At 27.5% G+C, this 19,103-nt stretch overlaps 1 protein-coding gene across 5 annotated transcripts; it reads right to left on the bottom strand.

Annotated features, from left to right (window-relative positions):
- Positions 1 to 6,039: 6,039 nt before the first annotated feature.
- On the bottom strand, positions 6,040 to 16,601 carry LOC135922150 (glutathione S-transferase 2-like). Of its 5 annotated transcripts, none has more exons than XM_065456574.1 (5): positions 6,742 to 6,966; positions 6,642 to 6,700; positions 6,463 to 6,598; positions 6,311 to 6,419; positions 6,040 to 6,267 (listed from the first exon to the last, which is right to left on the bottom strand). In XM_065456574.1, the coding sequence occupies exons 1-5, from the start codon at positions 6,880 to 6,882 to the stop codon at positions 6,074 to 6,076; spliced, it is 639 nt and encodes a 212-aa protein (XP_065312646.1). In that variant the 5' UTR covers positions 6,883 to 6,966; the 3' UTR covers positions 6,040 to 6,073. The 5 variants fall into 5 exon arrangements, with proteins under 5 accessions (XP_065312646.1, XP_065312644.1, XP_065312643.1 ...); XM_065456572.1 differs by having other exon boundaries at positions 6,042 to 6,267; positions 6,460 to 6,598; positions 6,742 to 6,955; XM_065456571.1 differs by lacking the exons at positions 6,311 to 6,419; positions 6,463 to 6,598; positions 6,642 to 6,700; positions 6,742 to 6,966 and adding exons at positions 15,980 to 16,088; positions 16,131 to 16,269; positions 16,313 to 16,371; positions 16,411 to 16,600 and having other exon boundaries at positions 6,048 to 6,267.
- Between the last annotated feature and the right edge of the window lie 2,502 nt (positions 16,602 to 19,103).

Here is a 19,103-nt window from a genome sequence, read left to right as displayed (position 1 = left end):
GTCATGCATGGGCTACTCTTTTTGAATATTTATTACATATATTTTTATTTTACCATATAAATTTTTTATCAAAAGAAAAAAAATGGTAAGAAAATAATAATAAAAAAAGCTTTATTTATTAATTTAGAATGAATAAGATAAGAAGAATAAGATTTAATTTAAGATTAGAAAATGAAATATTTTTTTTTTACTTTTCATTTATCCGAGCCCAACCCCAAGGTGTAAGTCTGGACCCCTGGTCTGAACCCCTGGTCTTAACCCCGGGTCTGAACCCCGGGTCTGGACCCCGGGTCTGAACCCCGGGTCTGGACCCCGGGTCTGAACCCCGGGTCTGGACCCCGGGTCTGAACCCCGGGTCTGAACCCCGGGTCTGGACCCCGGGTCTGAACCCCGGGTCTGAACCCCGGGTCTGAACCCCGGGTCTGGACCCCGGGTCTGAACCCCGGGTCTGGACCCGGGTCTGAACCCCGGGTCTGAACCCCGGGTCTGAACCCCGGGTCTGAACCCCGGGTCTGGACCCCGGGTCTGAACCCCGGGTCTGAACCCCGGGTCTGAACCCCGGGTCTGGACCCCGGGTCTGAACCCCGGGTCTGAACCCCGGGTCTGGACCCCGGGTCTGAACCCCGGGTCTGAACCCCGGGTCTGAACCCCGGGTCTGGACCCCGGGTCTGAACCCCGGGTCTGAACCCCGGGTCTGGACCCCGGGTCTGAACCCCGGGTCTGAACCCCGGTCTGGACCCGGGTCTGAACCCCGGGTCTGAACCCCGGGTCTGAACCCCGGTCTGGACCCCGGGTCTGAACCCCGGGTCTGAACCCCGGGTCTGGACCCCGGGTCTGAACCCCGGGTCGGCCTGAGCACGAAATTTGGTCGTAAATTTTACGACCAAGCAAATTAACAACACTACGTACTGCTTAAAGGTAGTTAAATTTTTTAAGTAGCGATCGGTAACGACGCTAATTTTATAAAAATCAATGATATTATCATTGATAATAATAACTAATTCAAGTAGAATTTTAAAAAGGTATGATTAATTTGTTATGTTCTAAAATTTTTTATTTTTTATTTTAATTTAACCTTTATATCATAATATATACAATGATCGAAATAATGGTACTTGCCTGACATTTTAAAAGATAAATTAACTTCGTTGAAAGTGAGGGATAAAAAATATAAACACACCTTAAATTAGCTCAGCAGCAATATAATTTATCATATCCAAATTCAAATTTTTAAATGGAATTTACCAAACAAAAATGATTATTTATTAATTAATATTGATTATATAACAAATTTTTCATCCATATCAGTTCTCACAATTTAAAGTGTACCCTTTTCTAAAACAACTCTGCATAAAACAATAGCACTATCCCATCCAGTTCTCTATTTTAGAGAGTATTTATTCTAGTAAGGATGTTTTTGGCAAAAAAAAATATTCTTTGTTAAATTAAAACTTTGAGAGATATCTAAAAATACTAATATAAAATATATTAATAAATTTAAAATTATATAATTAATATTTTATTATAAAAATCTTTACTAATATGAATTATTATATAATTAATATTTTATTATAAAAATCTTAAATAATATGAATTTTTATATTTGAAATTTTAATAAAGATTTCATTGGCGAATATAAAAAAAAAATATATAATTGAGTCTGCAATATTTTAATTCTTATCTCTTATTTAAGGGAAAAAATTATATATAAGTTATAAAGTAACTACTAATAGATACTCTACATTTTAAAGGTAGCTATTCTTTCTTTCTTTCTTTCTTTCCTGATTGAGAAATACTTCACACTTAGCAAATCCAGCTATAGCGGGATAAATTATTTTGAGAATAATTAGTGGCGAAACTAATTTTTTAACAAATGTATTTGTATCTATAGTGTTATACTTTAAAGTGGTTAATAGCATTAAATTTGTTGTAGTTGATGTGAAGATTATCTGTAATTCAATCAAAAAAAGATATTATTATTATTATTTATTATATCGATCGCGTATTGTCGGTATTGTACATTTATATATGACATATTACGCCCTATGGGGTGGTGGAGTGCCTACTTAATTGTGGGATGTCTTTCCAGTGTATAATAGGAATGGATAGGATAAGAAATATGACATATTATTTTTACAATAAAGTTACTAAATAGTTGTATCAAGTGTAATAAACCATTAGTGAATACAGGCGTGTACGCAGGAATTTGGTCTGGGGGGGGGGGATAATAAATTATTTTAAGAAATATTATTGCTTTTTAAAAATATCAAGCATAAATTTATTAGGACTAATAACAATTTCTAATGCACAATTTTAAATTAATGTGAATTATAAAAAAATTATATGTAAAGAATCACTTAAATGACCAAAAATAGAAATTTGAATTTTTTGAGCTTTAAAATTTATATATAAAGTATAAAAAATTTAAATGTTAGAAAATATAAAATAATTCACAAAAAGCTTAGGGAATAATTGTATTTTGTATGTTATATATTTACAATGTAAAATCCAATCTTCGTTGGGATTGAGTTAATTTTTCAATTATCTCATCCTTGCTTGTTGTCAAATGCCTATGAATATTCAAAAAATCCAAACCTTTCAATCTACTTTCAAAATTTGTACCACTTGGTATGTTTTTCAGAGACCCGCAGGCCCGGCCCCCGGGCCGGACCAGTGGCCGGGCCCAAAATTTTTTAAAAAACACCTGGGCTGAGCCTGAATTTTTTAAAAAAAAATCTAGGCCGGGCCTGAAAATATTTTTGAAAAAATATCCGGGCCGGACTGTATATTTTAAAACAGCCTATATTTGAAATCGTTGTTATTAGCTATAAAAATCAAAAATAAATATAATTTATTTTTAAAAAATCCGGGTCGGGCTTGAAAATTTTATTTTAAATAAGGCCGGGCCGGGCCTGAAAATTGAGCTTAGCCGTAAAAATCTTTAAAAAAAATCCTGGTCGTGCCCTGCAAATGGTACCTCTGCAGGGCTCTGTTATTCTTCTTAAAAAAGAGAATATTCTCTCATCAGTTTACTATTGGGAAGAGTTGCTAATATATATAAACCCTTTTAATACATTGGGAATATAATCTAAAATGTGTTTGAAATAATGCAGAGCATCCATAGCATTTTTTGGGACTGTATCAACCATAGTTAATCTTATAAACATAGTTATTCAGCTAATAAGGCATCATAAGATACTTTAACATCTTCATGATAAAAAATCCAACAAATATTTTTTTTTCTATCACCATCCGAAAAAGGTTGGGAAGGCTTTTATGGAAATAATATTTTCAGATTGGTAAGTGCTGCATAATGAATTAAATACTATTTAATTATTTGGTTTATAAATGTATTTGTATCTAAGATATACTTTTCTACTCATCCTATATTAATGTTTTAACTATGAGCTTGCCTTGCTGCAAGTCGAGTGAGACAAATATTAAACAAGTATAGCTCTGCTTTTGACTTAACAATAACATATAAAATATGAAATTCTTCATAAACATTAGCCCTAATTTCCTTGAATTCTAATAAAATGCTCTCGGCTATTCTCATCTTCTTAATCAAGTTATCATGTTTTTGAAAAGTAATACATAAAATAGTTGTACATTCTAAAGAGAAAAAAAATTTGGAATAAGCATTGAATCCAATAATTTTCTAGCTTCTAAGGAAAAATTTCTTTCAGGCCATTGTGATATGTCAGTAATAGCAAATAATTGGCTCTTCTAACTCCATAAAAGCTGTTACTGCTTGTTGGCGGAGACTCTATCTCGTAGGTCAAGGTTGCAATTTCTTTCTCCCTGTTGGACAATTTATATATTCTTATCAATTTTTACAAGTTAAAATTTTATTTACAAACGAATTAAAAAATATGGAAATGTTTTAAATTAAATCTGCACAACACTCTAAACAAAAATATTTTTGAAAAATATATCCGGCATCTGCATATTTTGGCTTGGGGGGGGGATTTGTCTTCCTGTCCCTCCCCGCTGCGTACGCCAATGAATTAATATAAACAATAATATTTTTAAAAAATATATCCGGTATCTGCATTTTTTGGCTTTGGGGAGATTTGTCCCCCTGTCCCCCCCCCCCCGGTGCGTACGCCAATGAGTGAATAGTATTAACAAAACCAATATCGATACAGTATTTCTATTGTATTCATTTATTATTAATGGTATTTGTTATAAATTAATTATTGATTATATGATGTTGAATAAATAACATTGAATTGTTAACAATATTTTTATTTACAAAATAAAATTTTAGTTGATCACATAACTACATAAAATTGGTTTTTTTATTCTGAGGGCTGGATCATTTAATTTAAATATTCAATAACAGAGATTGAACATATAATTTATTTACACTATTAAGGAAAAACTAAGGGTGCAAACCTTATATTTTGTAAATGTAAATTTTGTCACAACTCAAATATTTTAACCTCAATTGTAAAATGAACATTAGAATCCTCCATCACAACTCAAATATTTTAACCTCAATTGCGGAATAAACATTGGAATTCTCCAACCTTTGCATCTTTAAGAAAAAAATAGTAAGATGTCTGATTAAACTGGTTATTACCACTCCCACCATAACTATTATTTTAAAAATAAAATTTCTTTAAATAATTAATTTTTTAGGCCCCTTATTAATACAATCCTGCAAGATAAAGATAAAAGGTATAAAGTTGAAATACAATTTATATTTTGATAATATCTTATTTGAATTGATGCGAACACATTTGTAAATTTGAATATATATTATCAGCAATAAATCACCTATTATAAAAATCAGATTGGTCCTGTTAAAATTAGATGTGGACGAATAAAGGAAGCTTGAACTTATTTCATGTTTGAGAAAAAATCTTGATAAAGAAAAAAGCAGATGATTCCTTTAAAAAACAAAACACCTACAAATTATTCCGATAAAGATACAAAAAATTTGAATGAAGATTTTTTTGATTTTCAAAATAAAGATTGTTCCTTAATTTTTATAAATTCTCCCAAATAAAATTTGTATTTGTTAAATACAACCCTCCCATTCCCTGCACTAGTTGATAGTGTTAGAACAGAGAAGACTTTGTTGAGCACTAAGCATTCTTGTTTACCTGATTAAAATTATAAGAATCAATTGTTATTAAAAATAAATTGATACAAAAATATCGAATCTTATCTTATAATATTTTATATTTTATTTTGTTTATAAATTGCATTATATTAAAAAAAAATTCTTATAAAAAGATTTTATCTTATAATATATTATTTTTTGCAATTTTTTAAATAACGTGTAACCCGTTACATTTTTGAATAGGCAATCGCAAGTTTTTTTTCACTAGATAACGAATAATGGTAAGTTCCCTTTTTCAGACGAACTAGCAATAAGTAACGCGTTAATTTTTTGATGTAGCGTTTGCAGCACTACAATTTTATTAAAAATTAAATTGATAATCCCCTAATAAATTTATCCTACATCATAAATATTAAAACTGGATACTCATGATACCCCTCCCCCCACTTAATCCTCTGTAGACGCTGAACTCAGTCCAAAAATAATTTTGTAGGATTTGTGTAGCATATATCCTTTTGTTTCAAGCTTTTCTATCAACCTCTATTACTAACATAAATTACAGGGGATTTCTTTTAGATATTAATACTAAATAAAAATTAATAGAATATAGTTATCACCTAAACTAGTAACCTGAACTATATTTATCATTGATTACTAGATTTGACTTGCAAGTATCTTTAATAAGCAAAGATTTTTTTTCACAAATTAAACCTATTAAAAATGAAACAAATTATTTTTTAGATATATATATATATATATGAACTGTTGTTTAATCTAAATTACGGTTTTTCTTAAAATTAAGAAAAATATTTCTGTATATAATGTCAACCAATTAATTAAAAATTACAATTAAATTATCAGATATAAATTTATTTGATCAAAATTTCTAATGAAGTTTTAAAATATCATCTTAAAAGACAAATTTTAAAAAAATTATTCAAGAAAAATAACACTTTGTTAAATAAATTTAATCAATAAAGTTATATTATTAATTCAAAATTATCAATGTCCTTTAATGGGAGTTTTAGTATGTATCCAATCATTAAAATCTTGATTCGTTTCTTTATAATAAGGCAATTTTATCATTCCTTCAAACCACGCACGAATTTTTGGGTATTTTGAAAAATCATATTTTGACATCCATAAAAATGAAACATTACAAAACAATGAAATGTCAGCTAGTGTCATTTGATCTCCTATAATCTATTTTTATATTTCGGCTGTAATTACTAATAAAACCTGCAATATATTTGCTCTGATTCAATAGTAATTCTAAATTATCCAAAGCATCAATCATATCAGTTTCTCTGTCAGGATTCGGGGGTTTATTCTGCAAGACTTGAGGGTACTAAAAAAAATATGGAAATTATTATATATATAGATTAAACCGCATATTCTTTCAAAGCTGGCCAAAATTTTCCTAGATCAAAATCTAATCTGCTATCAATTAAAGCTCGTTTTTTTGCATCTTTAGGATATAAGGAGGTTTCACCAGATTTATCGGCAAGATATTTCATAATTGCACGACTAGTAAAAAAATATATATACTATAAAAAAAAATGCCTAAAACCTTTCCAAAAGAACAAATCCATTATCATTATACATAGGCACAGTATGAAATGGATTCATCTTAATTTTAATAAAAATTTTAATTAATAAATAATATTTACCTTCAAATATTCAGGTGTTTTGTGTTCTCCTTTATCTAAATTAATGCTTACAGACTCTATATCCATATTTAAAGCCTTTGTAGTCATCCATACAGCTCTGCCTGGACACTCATGGGTTTGGTGACGATAAAAACTACACATTTTAAAATTTTTGTATAAAAAAGATTTTATTAAGATTATATAAAATAAATGTGCTTTATATTTGAATTAAAAATATATCTTTAATTAAAATGTAATTTTATCATTAATCAAAATATAATTAACATCATTTGTATTAAAATGTCATTTTTTTGTTAATAAAATACAATAGTAATTCTAAATGTCCTTGGTATTAAAATGTAATTTTATTGTTATTAAAAATATGTTAGTAATGTTAAACATCCTTTATTTAATGGTCACATGTGTTTTATTACAATTTTGTTGTAGAATACTCAAATATTTTATAATACAATTTAGAATATGTTAAAGTAATTAGGCCAATTAGAATTAAGACTGATCTATAACCCTAACATTTTGGGGATTTAAATGCATAATTAGCTAACAAATAAATCCTAAATAATTTAAGAAATTAATTAAAAATTTCATATTCTCTAAATATATTTATTCTGTATTTTGTTACAAATTTTTTTAAATATAAATTGCACTCAAACAAGGATGATCTGTCAATGTTATGGCCTTTTGGGCAAATATTTTAGAGCAAGCTCATTTTCATGGATCATTGCTCTCATATCACCATTTGTGGGCCTTTGGCTCACTTTTACATAGCTTTCAACCAGAGATTTTTTTAATTGCCCAAGCTTATAGTTGGGTAATCAACTTAGCTTAGCTGATTTATTTTGACTAAGCCTTAGCCGATTTTTTTGGTTATATTAATACTGAGCTGATTCAGCATTCCATAAGATATTCCTAACCTAAATTTTTATATAAATGTTATAAATGGAGTTCTTTTTTTTTTAAAAAAAGATGAACGGCATTTTGTCATATTATTATTTAAAATTTTTTATTTTTGTAAAACAATATTTAAAATAACATGTAAACTATATAAAAACTATATTAAATAAAATAATAACTAAACATTTAATTAGGTATGATCAACGGGGCTTATAGACCCATGTATGGATATGCAGTTAGAATGGCAAATTTCAGTTGATATTCTCTATCGAAGGTAGCAGCCTTCTTTTGGATCACCTGTGATTAAGCATAACCTTTGCCCTATTTTGAATAATTTTAGGGCTTGAGGTCCAAATGATCCACAGGTATTTGAGACTTCTGGAACAAGCAAAACATTATTAAGGTTCCTATATTTGTTGGTTTTTATGTTTTCAGCTTTTGTGATAGAGTTGGAAGAAAAAGATCTGGCAAATAAATCCACACAAGTATAATCCCAGGCGAGAGGTAGACCTTGGTTCCAAGGAACTAGCGTCATACCATCTGGTCTGGTTTGATTGTCGGGGATGAGGCCTGATGGTTCCAGAGTGGAAGGAATATTTGAGGATTTCAAGATTCTGTTGATAATTGAATTGATAGCATGGTGTCTGGGTAATCTGCCTTTCGAGTGAAGGGGTATTATTTTTTTTAATATTTATAAATAATAGCCTGATTGATTATCTTTATCCCCAAAAAGTATAAAAGAGACGAGATTTTTATAATTTTAGTGACATTTTATTATATATATATATATATATATTTTTTTTGTAGGTATATATTTTGTGGGCAATAAAATTTGGAGTTGAAAATAATGTTGTTAAAAAGTTCGATTTGAATCCTATTTAAATATATACGGCTAACTCAATATTTTCGCCAGAAAAATATTTGTCGGAGCTTCGAGATTTCGTTAACAGATGTTTCGATTCCTTCGTGCCACATATGAGCAAATTCTTGAGGCTCGCATAATATTCTTCCCAATAAAGTCATAGCCGTTTTTTAAAAATGGGCCGTTTAACAACACTAGCTGAAAATTTAATAATTTTAGTTTTAGAGTTTTTGTTGTTAAATTGTGCGATTTTAAAAAATGGCGTTGTACTGGTAGAGTTTTTTTTATAGTACTCGAACGCGTTCCTTTTTTTTGGCGAATGCGTTCGAATTTAACTTTCGTTCAATTTAAAAAAAACACCTTTTATTTTTATTTATTTGAAAAATTTAATATTAATCAGATTTTTTTTAATCAGCTGTTTTCCATTTTCACATTTCAATTTTATTTTTTAAACACGCCATTATTATAGTTTATCAATTTGAATATTATTATATTTTAATTTAATAGATTAGATTAGTAGCATCATAAGCATGGAAATTATTATTTCATCATCTGATTCTGATAATTCAAAATAAGAAGATTTAACATTATCCCAAATATGATAAATATTTTACAGTAACATCCTATATTGAAGGAACTAATTCAAGCTTACCAAATGTAAAATGTACCCAAAAAGTATTATATCAGTTTCAAAATCTTCAAGTTCCAATATAAAACGAATAGTAATTATTTTATGCAATATAACTGAGTAGCCAGTTAATGTTTTAAGTTTTTTTTTCTTTTTAGCTTTCACCTTTTCTGGCGGTTAGCTCCTTCACTATCTATCTCCACTTTATTACTCGTGCTATCTATTTTTTATCTTATTTATATTTGTATTTCTGATCGATTCCATATGTATCGTTCACCGGTGTACCGCTATCGAGGCCAAAATAACTTGGTCTCCCACTGGATGTATCAATCCAGATGGATGTCCCAAAAAATCAATAAATTTTATATTATTATATACTTAGATAGAAAATGGTCTTGATATCATTTAGAATTTATTTTTAATGTCATTTTTTTTGAAATTATGATCTCTTAATCACTATTACAGTGAAACGAGTGTTAAAAATCAACTAACAATAAAACGGGATAAATATAATAAAGTTTTATTTTAATTTGATACATATTGAAATTAAATATGGACAAGTAATTAATTAACAAGATTAATCGTTGTGTTGGAAATTTAATTAAAAATAAAAAAATGTGTTAGACTTTTAAATTTTTTATATTTTTCTTAAATAAGTAAAAAAAATATTAATTTATTTTTTTAAATTTTTCTTATATAAGTAAAAAAATATTTATTAATTTTTTTAAATTTTTCTTAAATAATAAAAAAAAATGTTTAATATAGAATCTTTATTATCCAATAGTAATATTAATTTTTCCAATTTAAATGAAAACTTCCAATCTTCGTCGAGAATTCAAAGACCAAAAAGAATACACGAATTTTGGAATAAAGGAAAAATAGATATAGTTACTAAAATGTTATCGATGCCAGAAAGAGAACAGATGAAAGTGAGCAAATTCTTAAGGCTCGCATAATATTCTTCCCAATAATAAGTCATAGCCGTTTTTAAAAATGGGCTCAAAATGAGCCGTTTAACAACACTACTTAAAAATTTAATAATTTTCGTTTCAGAGTTTGTGTTGTTAAATTGTGTGATTTTAAAAAATGGCGTTGTACTGGTAGAGTTTTTTTTATGCAAAAAATCGAATTATGCATTTAATTAAAAAAAATTTTTATTTCTACAATTTAAGACTATAATTTTAAATAAAAAATAAATAATATTATAATAATGTAAAATAAATAAAAATTAACATAAAATAACCAAAAAAAAGTAAAAAGTTACCTAAAGATAATTGTACTTAATATTTTAATCGATTTTTATAATATTATTATTATTATTATGGTAATTGTACGTAATATTTTAATCGATTTTTATAATATTATTATTATTATTATTTTTTTTTAAAAAGTTGTTGAAAAAAGAAAAATATTTTTTTTCATTCATTATATTTTTTTGGATTAAATTTTTGGAAAATAAAATTAATAAAGTATAAAAAAAAAAGGGGTTGTAAAAAAAAATAACAATTATTATTGAAAAGACAAAGAGTTGTAGAAAATTAAAAGAAAAGGAGTTGACGTAAGTTTTTTTTAAAATAAGAAAATTATTATCGAAAATACAAAGTGTGGAAGTAAATTAAAAGAAAAAGAGTTGAAATAAAATATTTTAAAATAAGAAAATTGCGTTGTAAGAGTTGATCGTTAATAAGGTAAGAAATATAAAGTGTTGATCTTGGTTTTAAAAAGTGAGAATTATCAGATTACCCAATATTCTACTTATTTCTTTCTTTTGACTCGACAAATTCGCCAAAAAGAAGAAGATATAAACAAATATTGGCAAAAATACACCAAACGTCATATACTTCCAACCTCTCTTGGCATCATCCCATGATACAAAATATTTTCTTTTCTTTCATAGTAAAACGGCTCAGCATTATAGCCAGGAAAATAATTGTCCTAAGCGTCGAGATTTCGCCAATAGATGTTCAATCCTATACGTTCCACCCTATTAGCAAAATCTTCAGGGGTTGCGTAATATTTTTCTGGCTAAAATATTGAGTTAGCCGGTTTTAAAAAATCGGCTCAAATTGAGCCGTTTAATAACACTAGTTGATATCCTTTTCATTCTTAATCATCAATCACCCATGTATCGAATCACGCACCATTATCCATAGCCGATCTCTGGCTTAAGTTGTCTTAGATTTTTTCCTTTCATATATCGACCACTATATAATGATCAAAGGCATCCTCCACGAATACATATATATATATATATACAACTTGATGGCATCTATGAATGGCTGCACCAGCCCTATCACTAGGACTTTATTTGGTCCTTTAATTTGTGCTGACCCAAGGATCTTATATATATCTTGTTTTTCGAAATCGAAGGAACACGCGCTCCCACGGCTGTTTTACATTTAAACTTTTCGTTGTTTATTTGAATAATTGAGCTTGACTTTTGTTTTCATTATTTTTTTTAAAATATTATTTATGAATTTTTAATTTTTTGTGAAGTATTCAAATTGTTACAAAGATATTTTTGTGCGGGGGGGGGGGTGAAGCCGAACCCGGGTTCAAGAATTTTTAAATTTCATTTTAATGGAAATTTCGATAACGGAACTTAATCGAAACCGATTTTCCCTAAGAGGGGTCCGAACCTGCCCCAGGTATATTACCCCGGGTTTAATAAGTTGTCCTTAAATCGGTCTCGGTTTGTTCCGTGATTTCACAAAAAAATGCCCAATCAAACGTGTAACCATGGATATTTTGTTACTTTTTTTTTTAGAAAATAAAATAATTAAAATTTCCCTAATGCACCATGTTTCATCGCTAACGTAATATTAAGCTGAAACAATTAATTGTCTTATAAAAAATAGATTATACAAAAAGTAAATCTTATCTCCTTTCTCGAGTTTTAAGTGTTTGCTAAAAACCCTATTAAGATTTTAGCCGAAATAATATAATTTAGGTCTCGAGATTTTCCTTCCGGGCTTATATACTATTTCGGCTAAAATCTTAACCGGGCCGCTTATTAAATTGTTTAAATCACCTAACTTTGACCATGTCCAAAATGATTCTGTCAAATATTTTTATCCTAATAGGCTAAGTCGATTATCATCCAACAATAGGTTTGGGCAATTAAAAGGGTCTTACCCACAAATGGTGATATGAGAGCAAAGACCAAATAAAAATGAGGCTGCTATAAAATATTTGCCCAAAAGGTCATAACATTGACAGTTCACACTGTTTGTGTGCAATTTATATAGAAAAAATTTGCCTAACAAAATACAGGATAAATTTATTTAGAGATTATGAAATTTTTTAATTAATTTCTTAAAATTATTGAGGTTAGCTAATTATGCTTTTAATCCTCGAAATGTTATATATCTCTCCTAATTCTAATTGGCCCAATTACTTTCACATAATGGATTTAAAATTGTGATGTAAAATATTTGAGTATTCTACAACAAAAATTGTAATAAAACACATGTGGCCATTAAACGAAAAATGTTTTAAACATTACTATAATATTTTTATTAACAATAAACATTACATTTTGATAGCAAGGACATTTACAATTAACTCTTGTATTTTATTAACAATAAAATGACATAACAACAAGAATGTTAACAATTATATGTTGATTAGATAAAATTACATCTTAATTAAAGATACATTTATAATTCCAATCATAAGGCACATTATTTTTTGTATATTTGCAAGAAAATCTTCTTTTATAAAAATTTTAAAATGTGTAATTTTTATCAGTACAAACCCCATGAGTGTACAGGCAGAGCTTTATCGATGACTACAAAGGCTATAAATATGGATATTGAGTCTGTTAGTGTAAATTTATAAAAAGGAGAACATAAAACACCCGAGATGGTAAATATTAGTTAATATATTTTTATTACAATTAAGATGAATCCATTTCATACTGTACCTATGTATAATGATAATGGATTTGTTCTTTGGGAAAGGTTTTAGGCAATTTTTTTTGTATATATATTTTTACTAGTCGTGCAATTATGAAATATTTTGCCAATAAATCTGGTGAAACCTCCTTATATCCAAAAGAGCTTTGATTGATAGCAGATTAGATTTTGATCTAGGAAAATTTTGGAGATCATCGAAAGAATATGCGGTTTTGCCTTTTTTATTAAATAATTTCCATATTCTTTTTTATAGTAACAATAAGTCTTGCAGAATAAGCCCCCGATTCCTGAAAGAGAAAATGATATGATTGATGCTTTAGACAATTTAGAATTATTATTGAATCAGAGAAAATATATTGCAGGTTTTTACTAGTAATTACACCCGAAATATAAAAATAGATCATCTGACACTAGCTGATATTTCGTTATTTTGTAAGGTTTCATTTTTGTGGATGCTAAAATATGATTTTGCAGTGCTTGGTAATGATAAAATTTCCTTATTATAACGTAACAAATCAAGATTTTAATGATTGGATACATACTAAAACTCCCATTAAAAGACAATAAAAAATTTTAATTATTAAATAACTATTGATTATATTATTAATTAATAAATTGAAATTGAATTATCATTTTTGAGGGCTGATATCTTTTTAATTTAAATATTCAATAAACATTTAATTTAATTACACTATTACGGAAAATTAAGGGTATAAATATACTTTATAAGCATTCATTTTGTGCCAACTCAAATATTTTAACCTCAATTGTGAAATAAACATGGGCATCCTCCAAACTGTGCATTCATTTTTAAGAAAAATAAATAAGAATATGTCTCATTAAACTGGTTATTACAAGATGGAACTTTTAACTCAGTGAAATAAATTGATGGCCTTATTAAGGAAAATGGCCACTTATTTGACGAATTTTGTGATAAATTCAAATACACACTCCCACTATAACTATTATGATTAAAAATTAAATTTCTTTAAATAAATTATTTTGTAAGCACCTTATAATCCAAAGATTAAAGGTATAAAGTTGAAATGCAATTTATATTTTTATAATTTTTTATTTCAATAGATGCGAACACAACTGTATAAATATATATAATATCAGCAATAATTCACCTACTATTTAAATCAGATTACAATTAAAATTAAATATCAACGAAGAAAGGATGCTTAAACTTATTTCCTTTTTAAGAAATAATCTTGATAAAGATAAAGCATAGTTGATTCCTTTAAAAAAACAACACACATTCAGATTGTTCTGATAAAGATATTAAAAAAAATGAATAGGTGAAGATTCTTTTGATTTTCAATATAAAGATTGTTATTTAATTTTACAAATTTCTCTAAATAAAATTTTTACTTGATAAATACAATAAAACCCTCCCATCCTCTAAGCCAGTTGAAAGTGTGTTTTAACACACCGAATGCTGTGTTGAGCACTGAGCACTCTTGTTTACCTGATTAAAATTGGAAGAATCAATTTTTTAAAAAAAATAAATTAAAAATTATTACAAAAATATCTTATATTTTATTTTATTTTATTTATAAATTGCATTACATTAAAAAGAAAAAATATAGATCCTATCTTATAATATATTATTTTTTGCAATATTTATTTATAGGAAGATTTTTTTTTATATATAATGTTAAATTTGGTAAAAAAAACGAGTAACCCGTTACATTTTTGATTAGGAAGAAACGCGCGTTTTTTATCACAAGATAAAGAATAATGGTAACGTTACTTTTTTCAGACTAACTAGCTATGAATAACATGTTAATTTTTTGAAGTAGCGCTTACAACACTACTATTTCATTAAAAATTAAATTGATGATCCCATAATAAATTGTTATTTTTTGTAATATATTCGTTTACTTCGATTAAAAAAAACTATCATAATTTACGATAAATGATATAAGCTATATAAAAATAAAATAATGTAATGTATTTTTTAAAAAAAATGAACATCAAGAGGTGCCGTGGAATGACCTATAAATTTTCATTGAAATTCGTTGGTGTAGGTAAAATCATTGCTGAGGATCACCCAAATTATTTTTGATCCTACACCAATATATTTAAATATTGATGCTACGAACTACCCCCTCCCCATCCTTAATCTTCATGTTGACGCTAAGCTTGGTCAATAAAAATATTTTGCAGGATTTGTGTGTCCTCATCTTTTTGTTTCAGGCTTCTCTAACAACCTCTAATACAAATTACAGTCTATTTCTTTTAATTATTATTATTAAATAAAAATTAATTGAATATAGATATCATTGAAACTAGCTCAATAACCTAAACCATATTTATCATTGATTTCTAGATTTGAATTGCAACTATCTTTAATAAGCAAAGAATGTTTTTTCGCAAATTAAACCTATTAAAAATAAATTTTAAGCTATTTTATTGATATATATATATACATAATATACACATAAACAGCTTCTTAAAATGTAAACCACTTAATTGAAAATTAAAATGATTAGATATCAATTTATTAGATCAAAATTCTTTTAAAAAAGTATTAAAATGTCATCTAAAAATTTACACATATTTAATTATTAATGAATACAAATTAATTTTTTCATTGGGATTAGCAAGTAAAAGATTAATTTTTAAAATTTTTTTTAGAAAAATAAAGCATTTTGTTAAATAAATATAATCAATAAAGTTGTTTATTAATTCACAATTTTTATTGTCCTTTAATGGGAGTTTTAGTATGTATCCAATTATTAAAATCTTGATTAGTTTCTTTATAATAAGGCAATTTTATCATTCCTTCAAACCAAGCACGAATTTTTGGGTATTTTCCAAAATCATATTTTGACATCCACAAAAATGAAACATTACAAAACAACGAAATGTCAGCTAGTGTCATTTGATTTCCTATAAACTATTTTTATATTTCTGTGTAATTACTAGTAAAACCTGCAATATATTTGCTCTGATTCAATAGTAATTCTAAATTATCCAAAGCATCAATCATATCATTTTCTCTTTCAGGATTCGGGAGCTTATTCTGCAAGACTTGAGGGTACTATAAAAAAATATGGAAATTATTATATAAAAAAGGTAAAACCGCATATTCTTTCAAAGCTGGCCAAAATTTTCCTAGATCAAAATCTAATCTGCTATCAATTAAAGCTCGTTTTTTTGCATCTTTAGGATATAAGGAGGTTTCACCAGATTTATCGGCAAGATATTTCATAATTGCACGACTAGTAAAAAAATATATATACTATAAAAAAAAATGCCTAAAACCTTTCCAAAAGAACAAATCCATTATCATTATACATAGGAACAGTATGAAATGGATTCATCTTAATTGTAATAAAAATTTAAAATATTATAATATTTACCTTCAAATATTCTGGTGTTTTATGTTCCCCTTTCTCTAAATTAATGCTTACAGACTCTATATCCATATTTAAAGCCTTTGTAGTCATCCATACAGCTCTGCCTGGACACTCATGAGTTTGGTCGCGATAAAAAGTACACATTTTAAAATTTTTGTATAAAAAAGATTTTATTAAGATTATATAAAATAAATGTGCTTTATATTTGAATTAAAAATATATCTTTAATTAAAATGTAATTTTATCATTAATCAAATTATAATTAACATCATTTGTATTAAAATGTCATTTTTTTGTTAATAAAATACAATAGTAATTCTAAATGTCCTTGGTATTAAAATGTAATGCTAATGTTATCCTTTGCTTAATGGCCACATGTGTTTTATTGCAGTTTTGTTGTAGAATACTTAAATATTTTATAATACAATTTTAAATCCTTTATGTGAAAGTAATTAGGTCAATTAGAATTAAGACAGATTTATTACTCTAACATATTGGGGATTTAAATGCATAAATAGCTAATAAATTAATCCTGAATAATTTAAGAAAATATTTAAAAATTTCTTATTTAATAAAAATATTTATATTGTATTTTGTTAGGCACAATACTATATAAAGGTCATTCCAAGTCATATCGACCAAAAAAATGAGTTCAATGCACGAAATAGTTATCTATTTTATATATTTAAGTAAATTCAAAATTTTAGAGTGCTAGCTAAGCCAGATCCAAAGATATGGTGGTCTGTATTGGGCTTTATTTTTTAATCCCAGTCCAGCCCGAAATTTTTTTTAAAAAAGTTTTGCCAGCCTGGTCGCAACCCCAAATTTTTTTTAAAAAGTTATGCTGACCCATCCCAAACCCGAAATTCTTTTTAAAACATTTACCAGCCTGACCCAGCCCAAATTTTATTTAAATATAGAAATTAATTTTTTAATTACTCAAAATAAAAGACATGTTTTATGGCATCTAGTTTCTATATATAAAATCAAATATTTTTATTTTACATAAACAATTCAGTACATAATTGAATAATTTAGATATATTTAGAAAAATTTCCAAATCCTGACCTGTAGAAATTTTTTTTTGAAAATATTAGCCAGGCCAGGCCTACTTTTGCAGATCTCTACAAAGATATATGCCTTCAAAGTCACAAATTGCTCATTGCATGATTTCATTAAATCTTGTTTTTTTTTAAAAAAAAATGCTTAAGATATTATAATTTATATATTGTTTTATAGCCCTTAAAATTTTACATTGGAAAATGTTGAAATAATTAAAAAATTCCAAGTATTTTCTTATTTCCGGTGAAATTAATAAATTAACATTGTTAGGAAGGGATTTATTTTTGGGTGTTGATATTCTCTAAAAAGGTTTATTACCTTTATATTAAACTATTTAATAAAAAATATTGATAGCCAATATTATATTATTAATAAAAATATGAATTGTATTGGGATTAAAATTAAAAAATCAATTGAGTATAACCAATATGATGTCCTGGAGCAATGAGCAGGCAACCAATAACAGATATTACTATTATTAGGATATTAACTATTATAAAAAAACATATCTCTTATTTTTATCGTATTCCATTTTGTGATGATTATTAGGTATTCCTAAGGCCATAATTTGTAGATATATCCTTTCATTGTTGTTTATCCACTATCTTTATTTTTTTGACCAATCAATTCAGCAAAAAGCCAAGTAAAATATTTCACTGCTCAGATGGATCATCTGCACAATATAAAAACAATTTTATTTTATAAATCTGTGGTCATATTTTGCTGTAGCAGCTGAATGGCATTGGTTCAGCTACATCCCATGGAAAAGGTCCACATGACAGCCTTGGTGGAATATTAAATGGATTAGCACAATGGTCAAGCCTTCGGTGCACCAGTTCTGGAGACATTTTAATGCCAGCTGATTTATATATCAGTTCGCAAAACAAAACATGCCATCATCAAATTTTAACAATGTTAAAATTTGATGATGGCATGATAACCAACGGATAATACAATTTAGAAGATATTAAACAACGAGAACGATTCAATTTAGCTTGCCCCAATCCAGGAACTCGCGAAATACATACTATCCTTTGAGTTTAAGTAAACTTAAGTCAAAAATATATTCATATGCAGAGGACTTTTAAATTAATAATATCTCAAATGCTTATATTTGTCTTTTGCAGATATTAAGATGTGTTTATGACCATTTTTGGTGGTTAGCACAGTACTAAAAAAGAATGAAATTTGAGAAATATATTTCCTTTTTACATTACCGTGGACCACTCACCTTCCTTCTTTTTACCCCACAATTGTGGAAAAGCTATGATAGCCCATTAATCAAATAATAAAATAGATCCCATAACAGTGACAGGCCGTACTTCCTCGGAAACGGGAAATGGGATATGATTAAAATGAGTGGTATTTTTTTTATAATTGTTAATATATAAAATTTTAAAAATATGTTTTTTTTAAAATACAGTGTTCTAGTAACCATATCCATATGGGGTGCTTCCTTATTTATTGCCCCTGGACATCATATTTATATAATCGCTTTTTTTAAATTTTATTACTTAATTATATTATTAAAAAATAGAAATTTAATGTATCACAATAATTTTCTCCATTACTTATCTAGCTTCCATCATGTCATCTAAGAGGAAGCTCTAACTACCATATAGTTTTATGAGTTG

This window comes from Gordionus sp. m RMFG-2023, chromosome 1, assembly GCF_954871325.1.
Source record: "Gordionus sp. m RMFG-2023 chromosome 1, tfGorSpeb1-WG-v2, whole genome shotgun sequence".
Lineage (NCBI taxonomy): Eukaryota > Metazoa > Nematomorpha > Gordioida > Chordodea > Parachordodidae > Gordionus > Gordionus sp. m RMFG-2023.
This window is presented reverse-complemented; position numbering and strand designations above follow the sequence as displayed.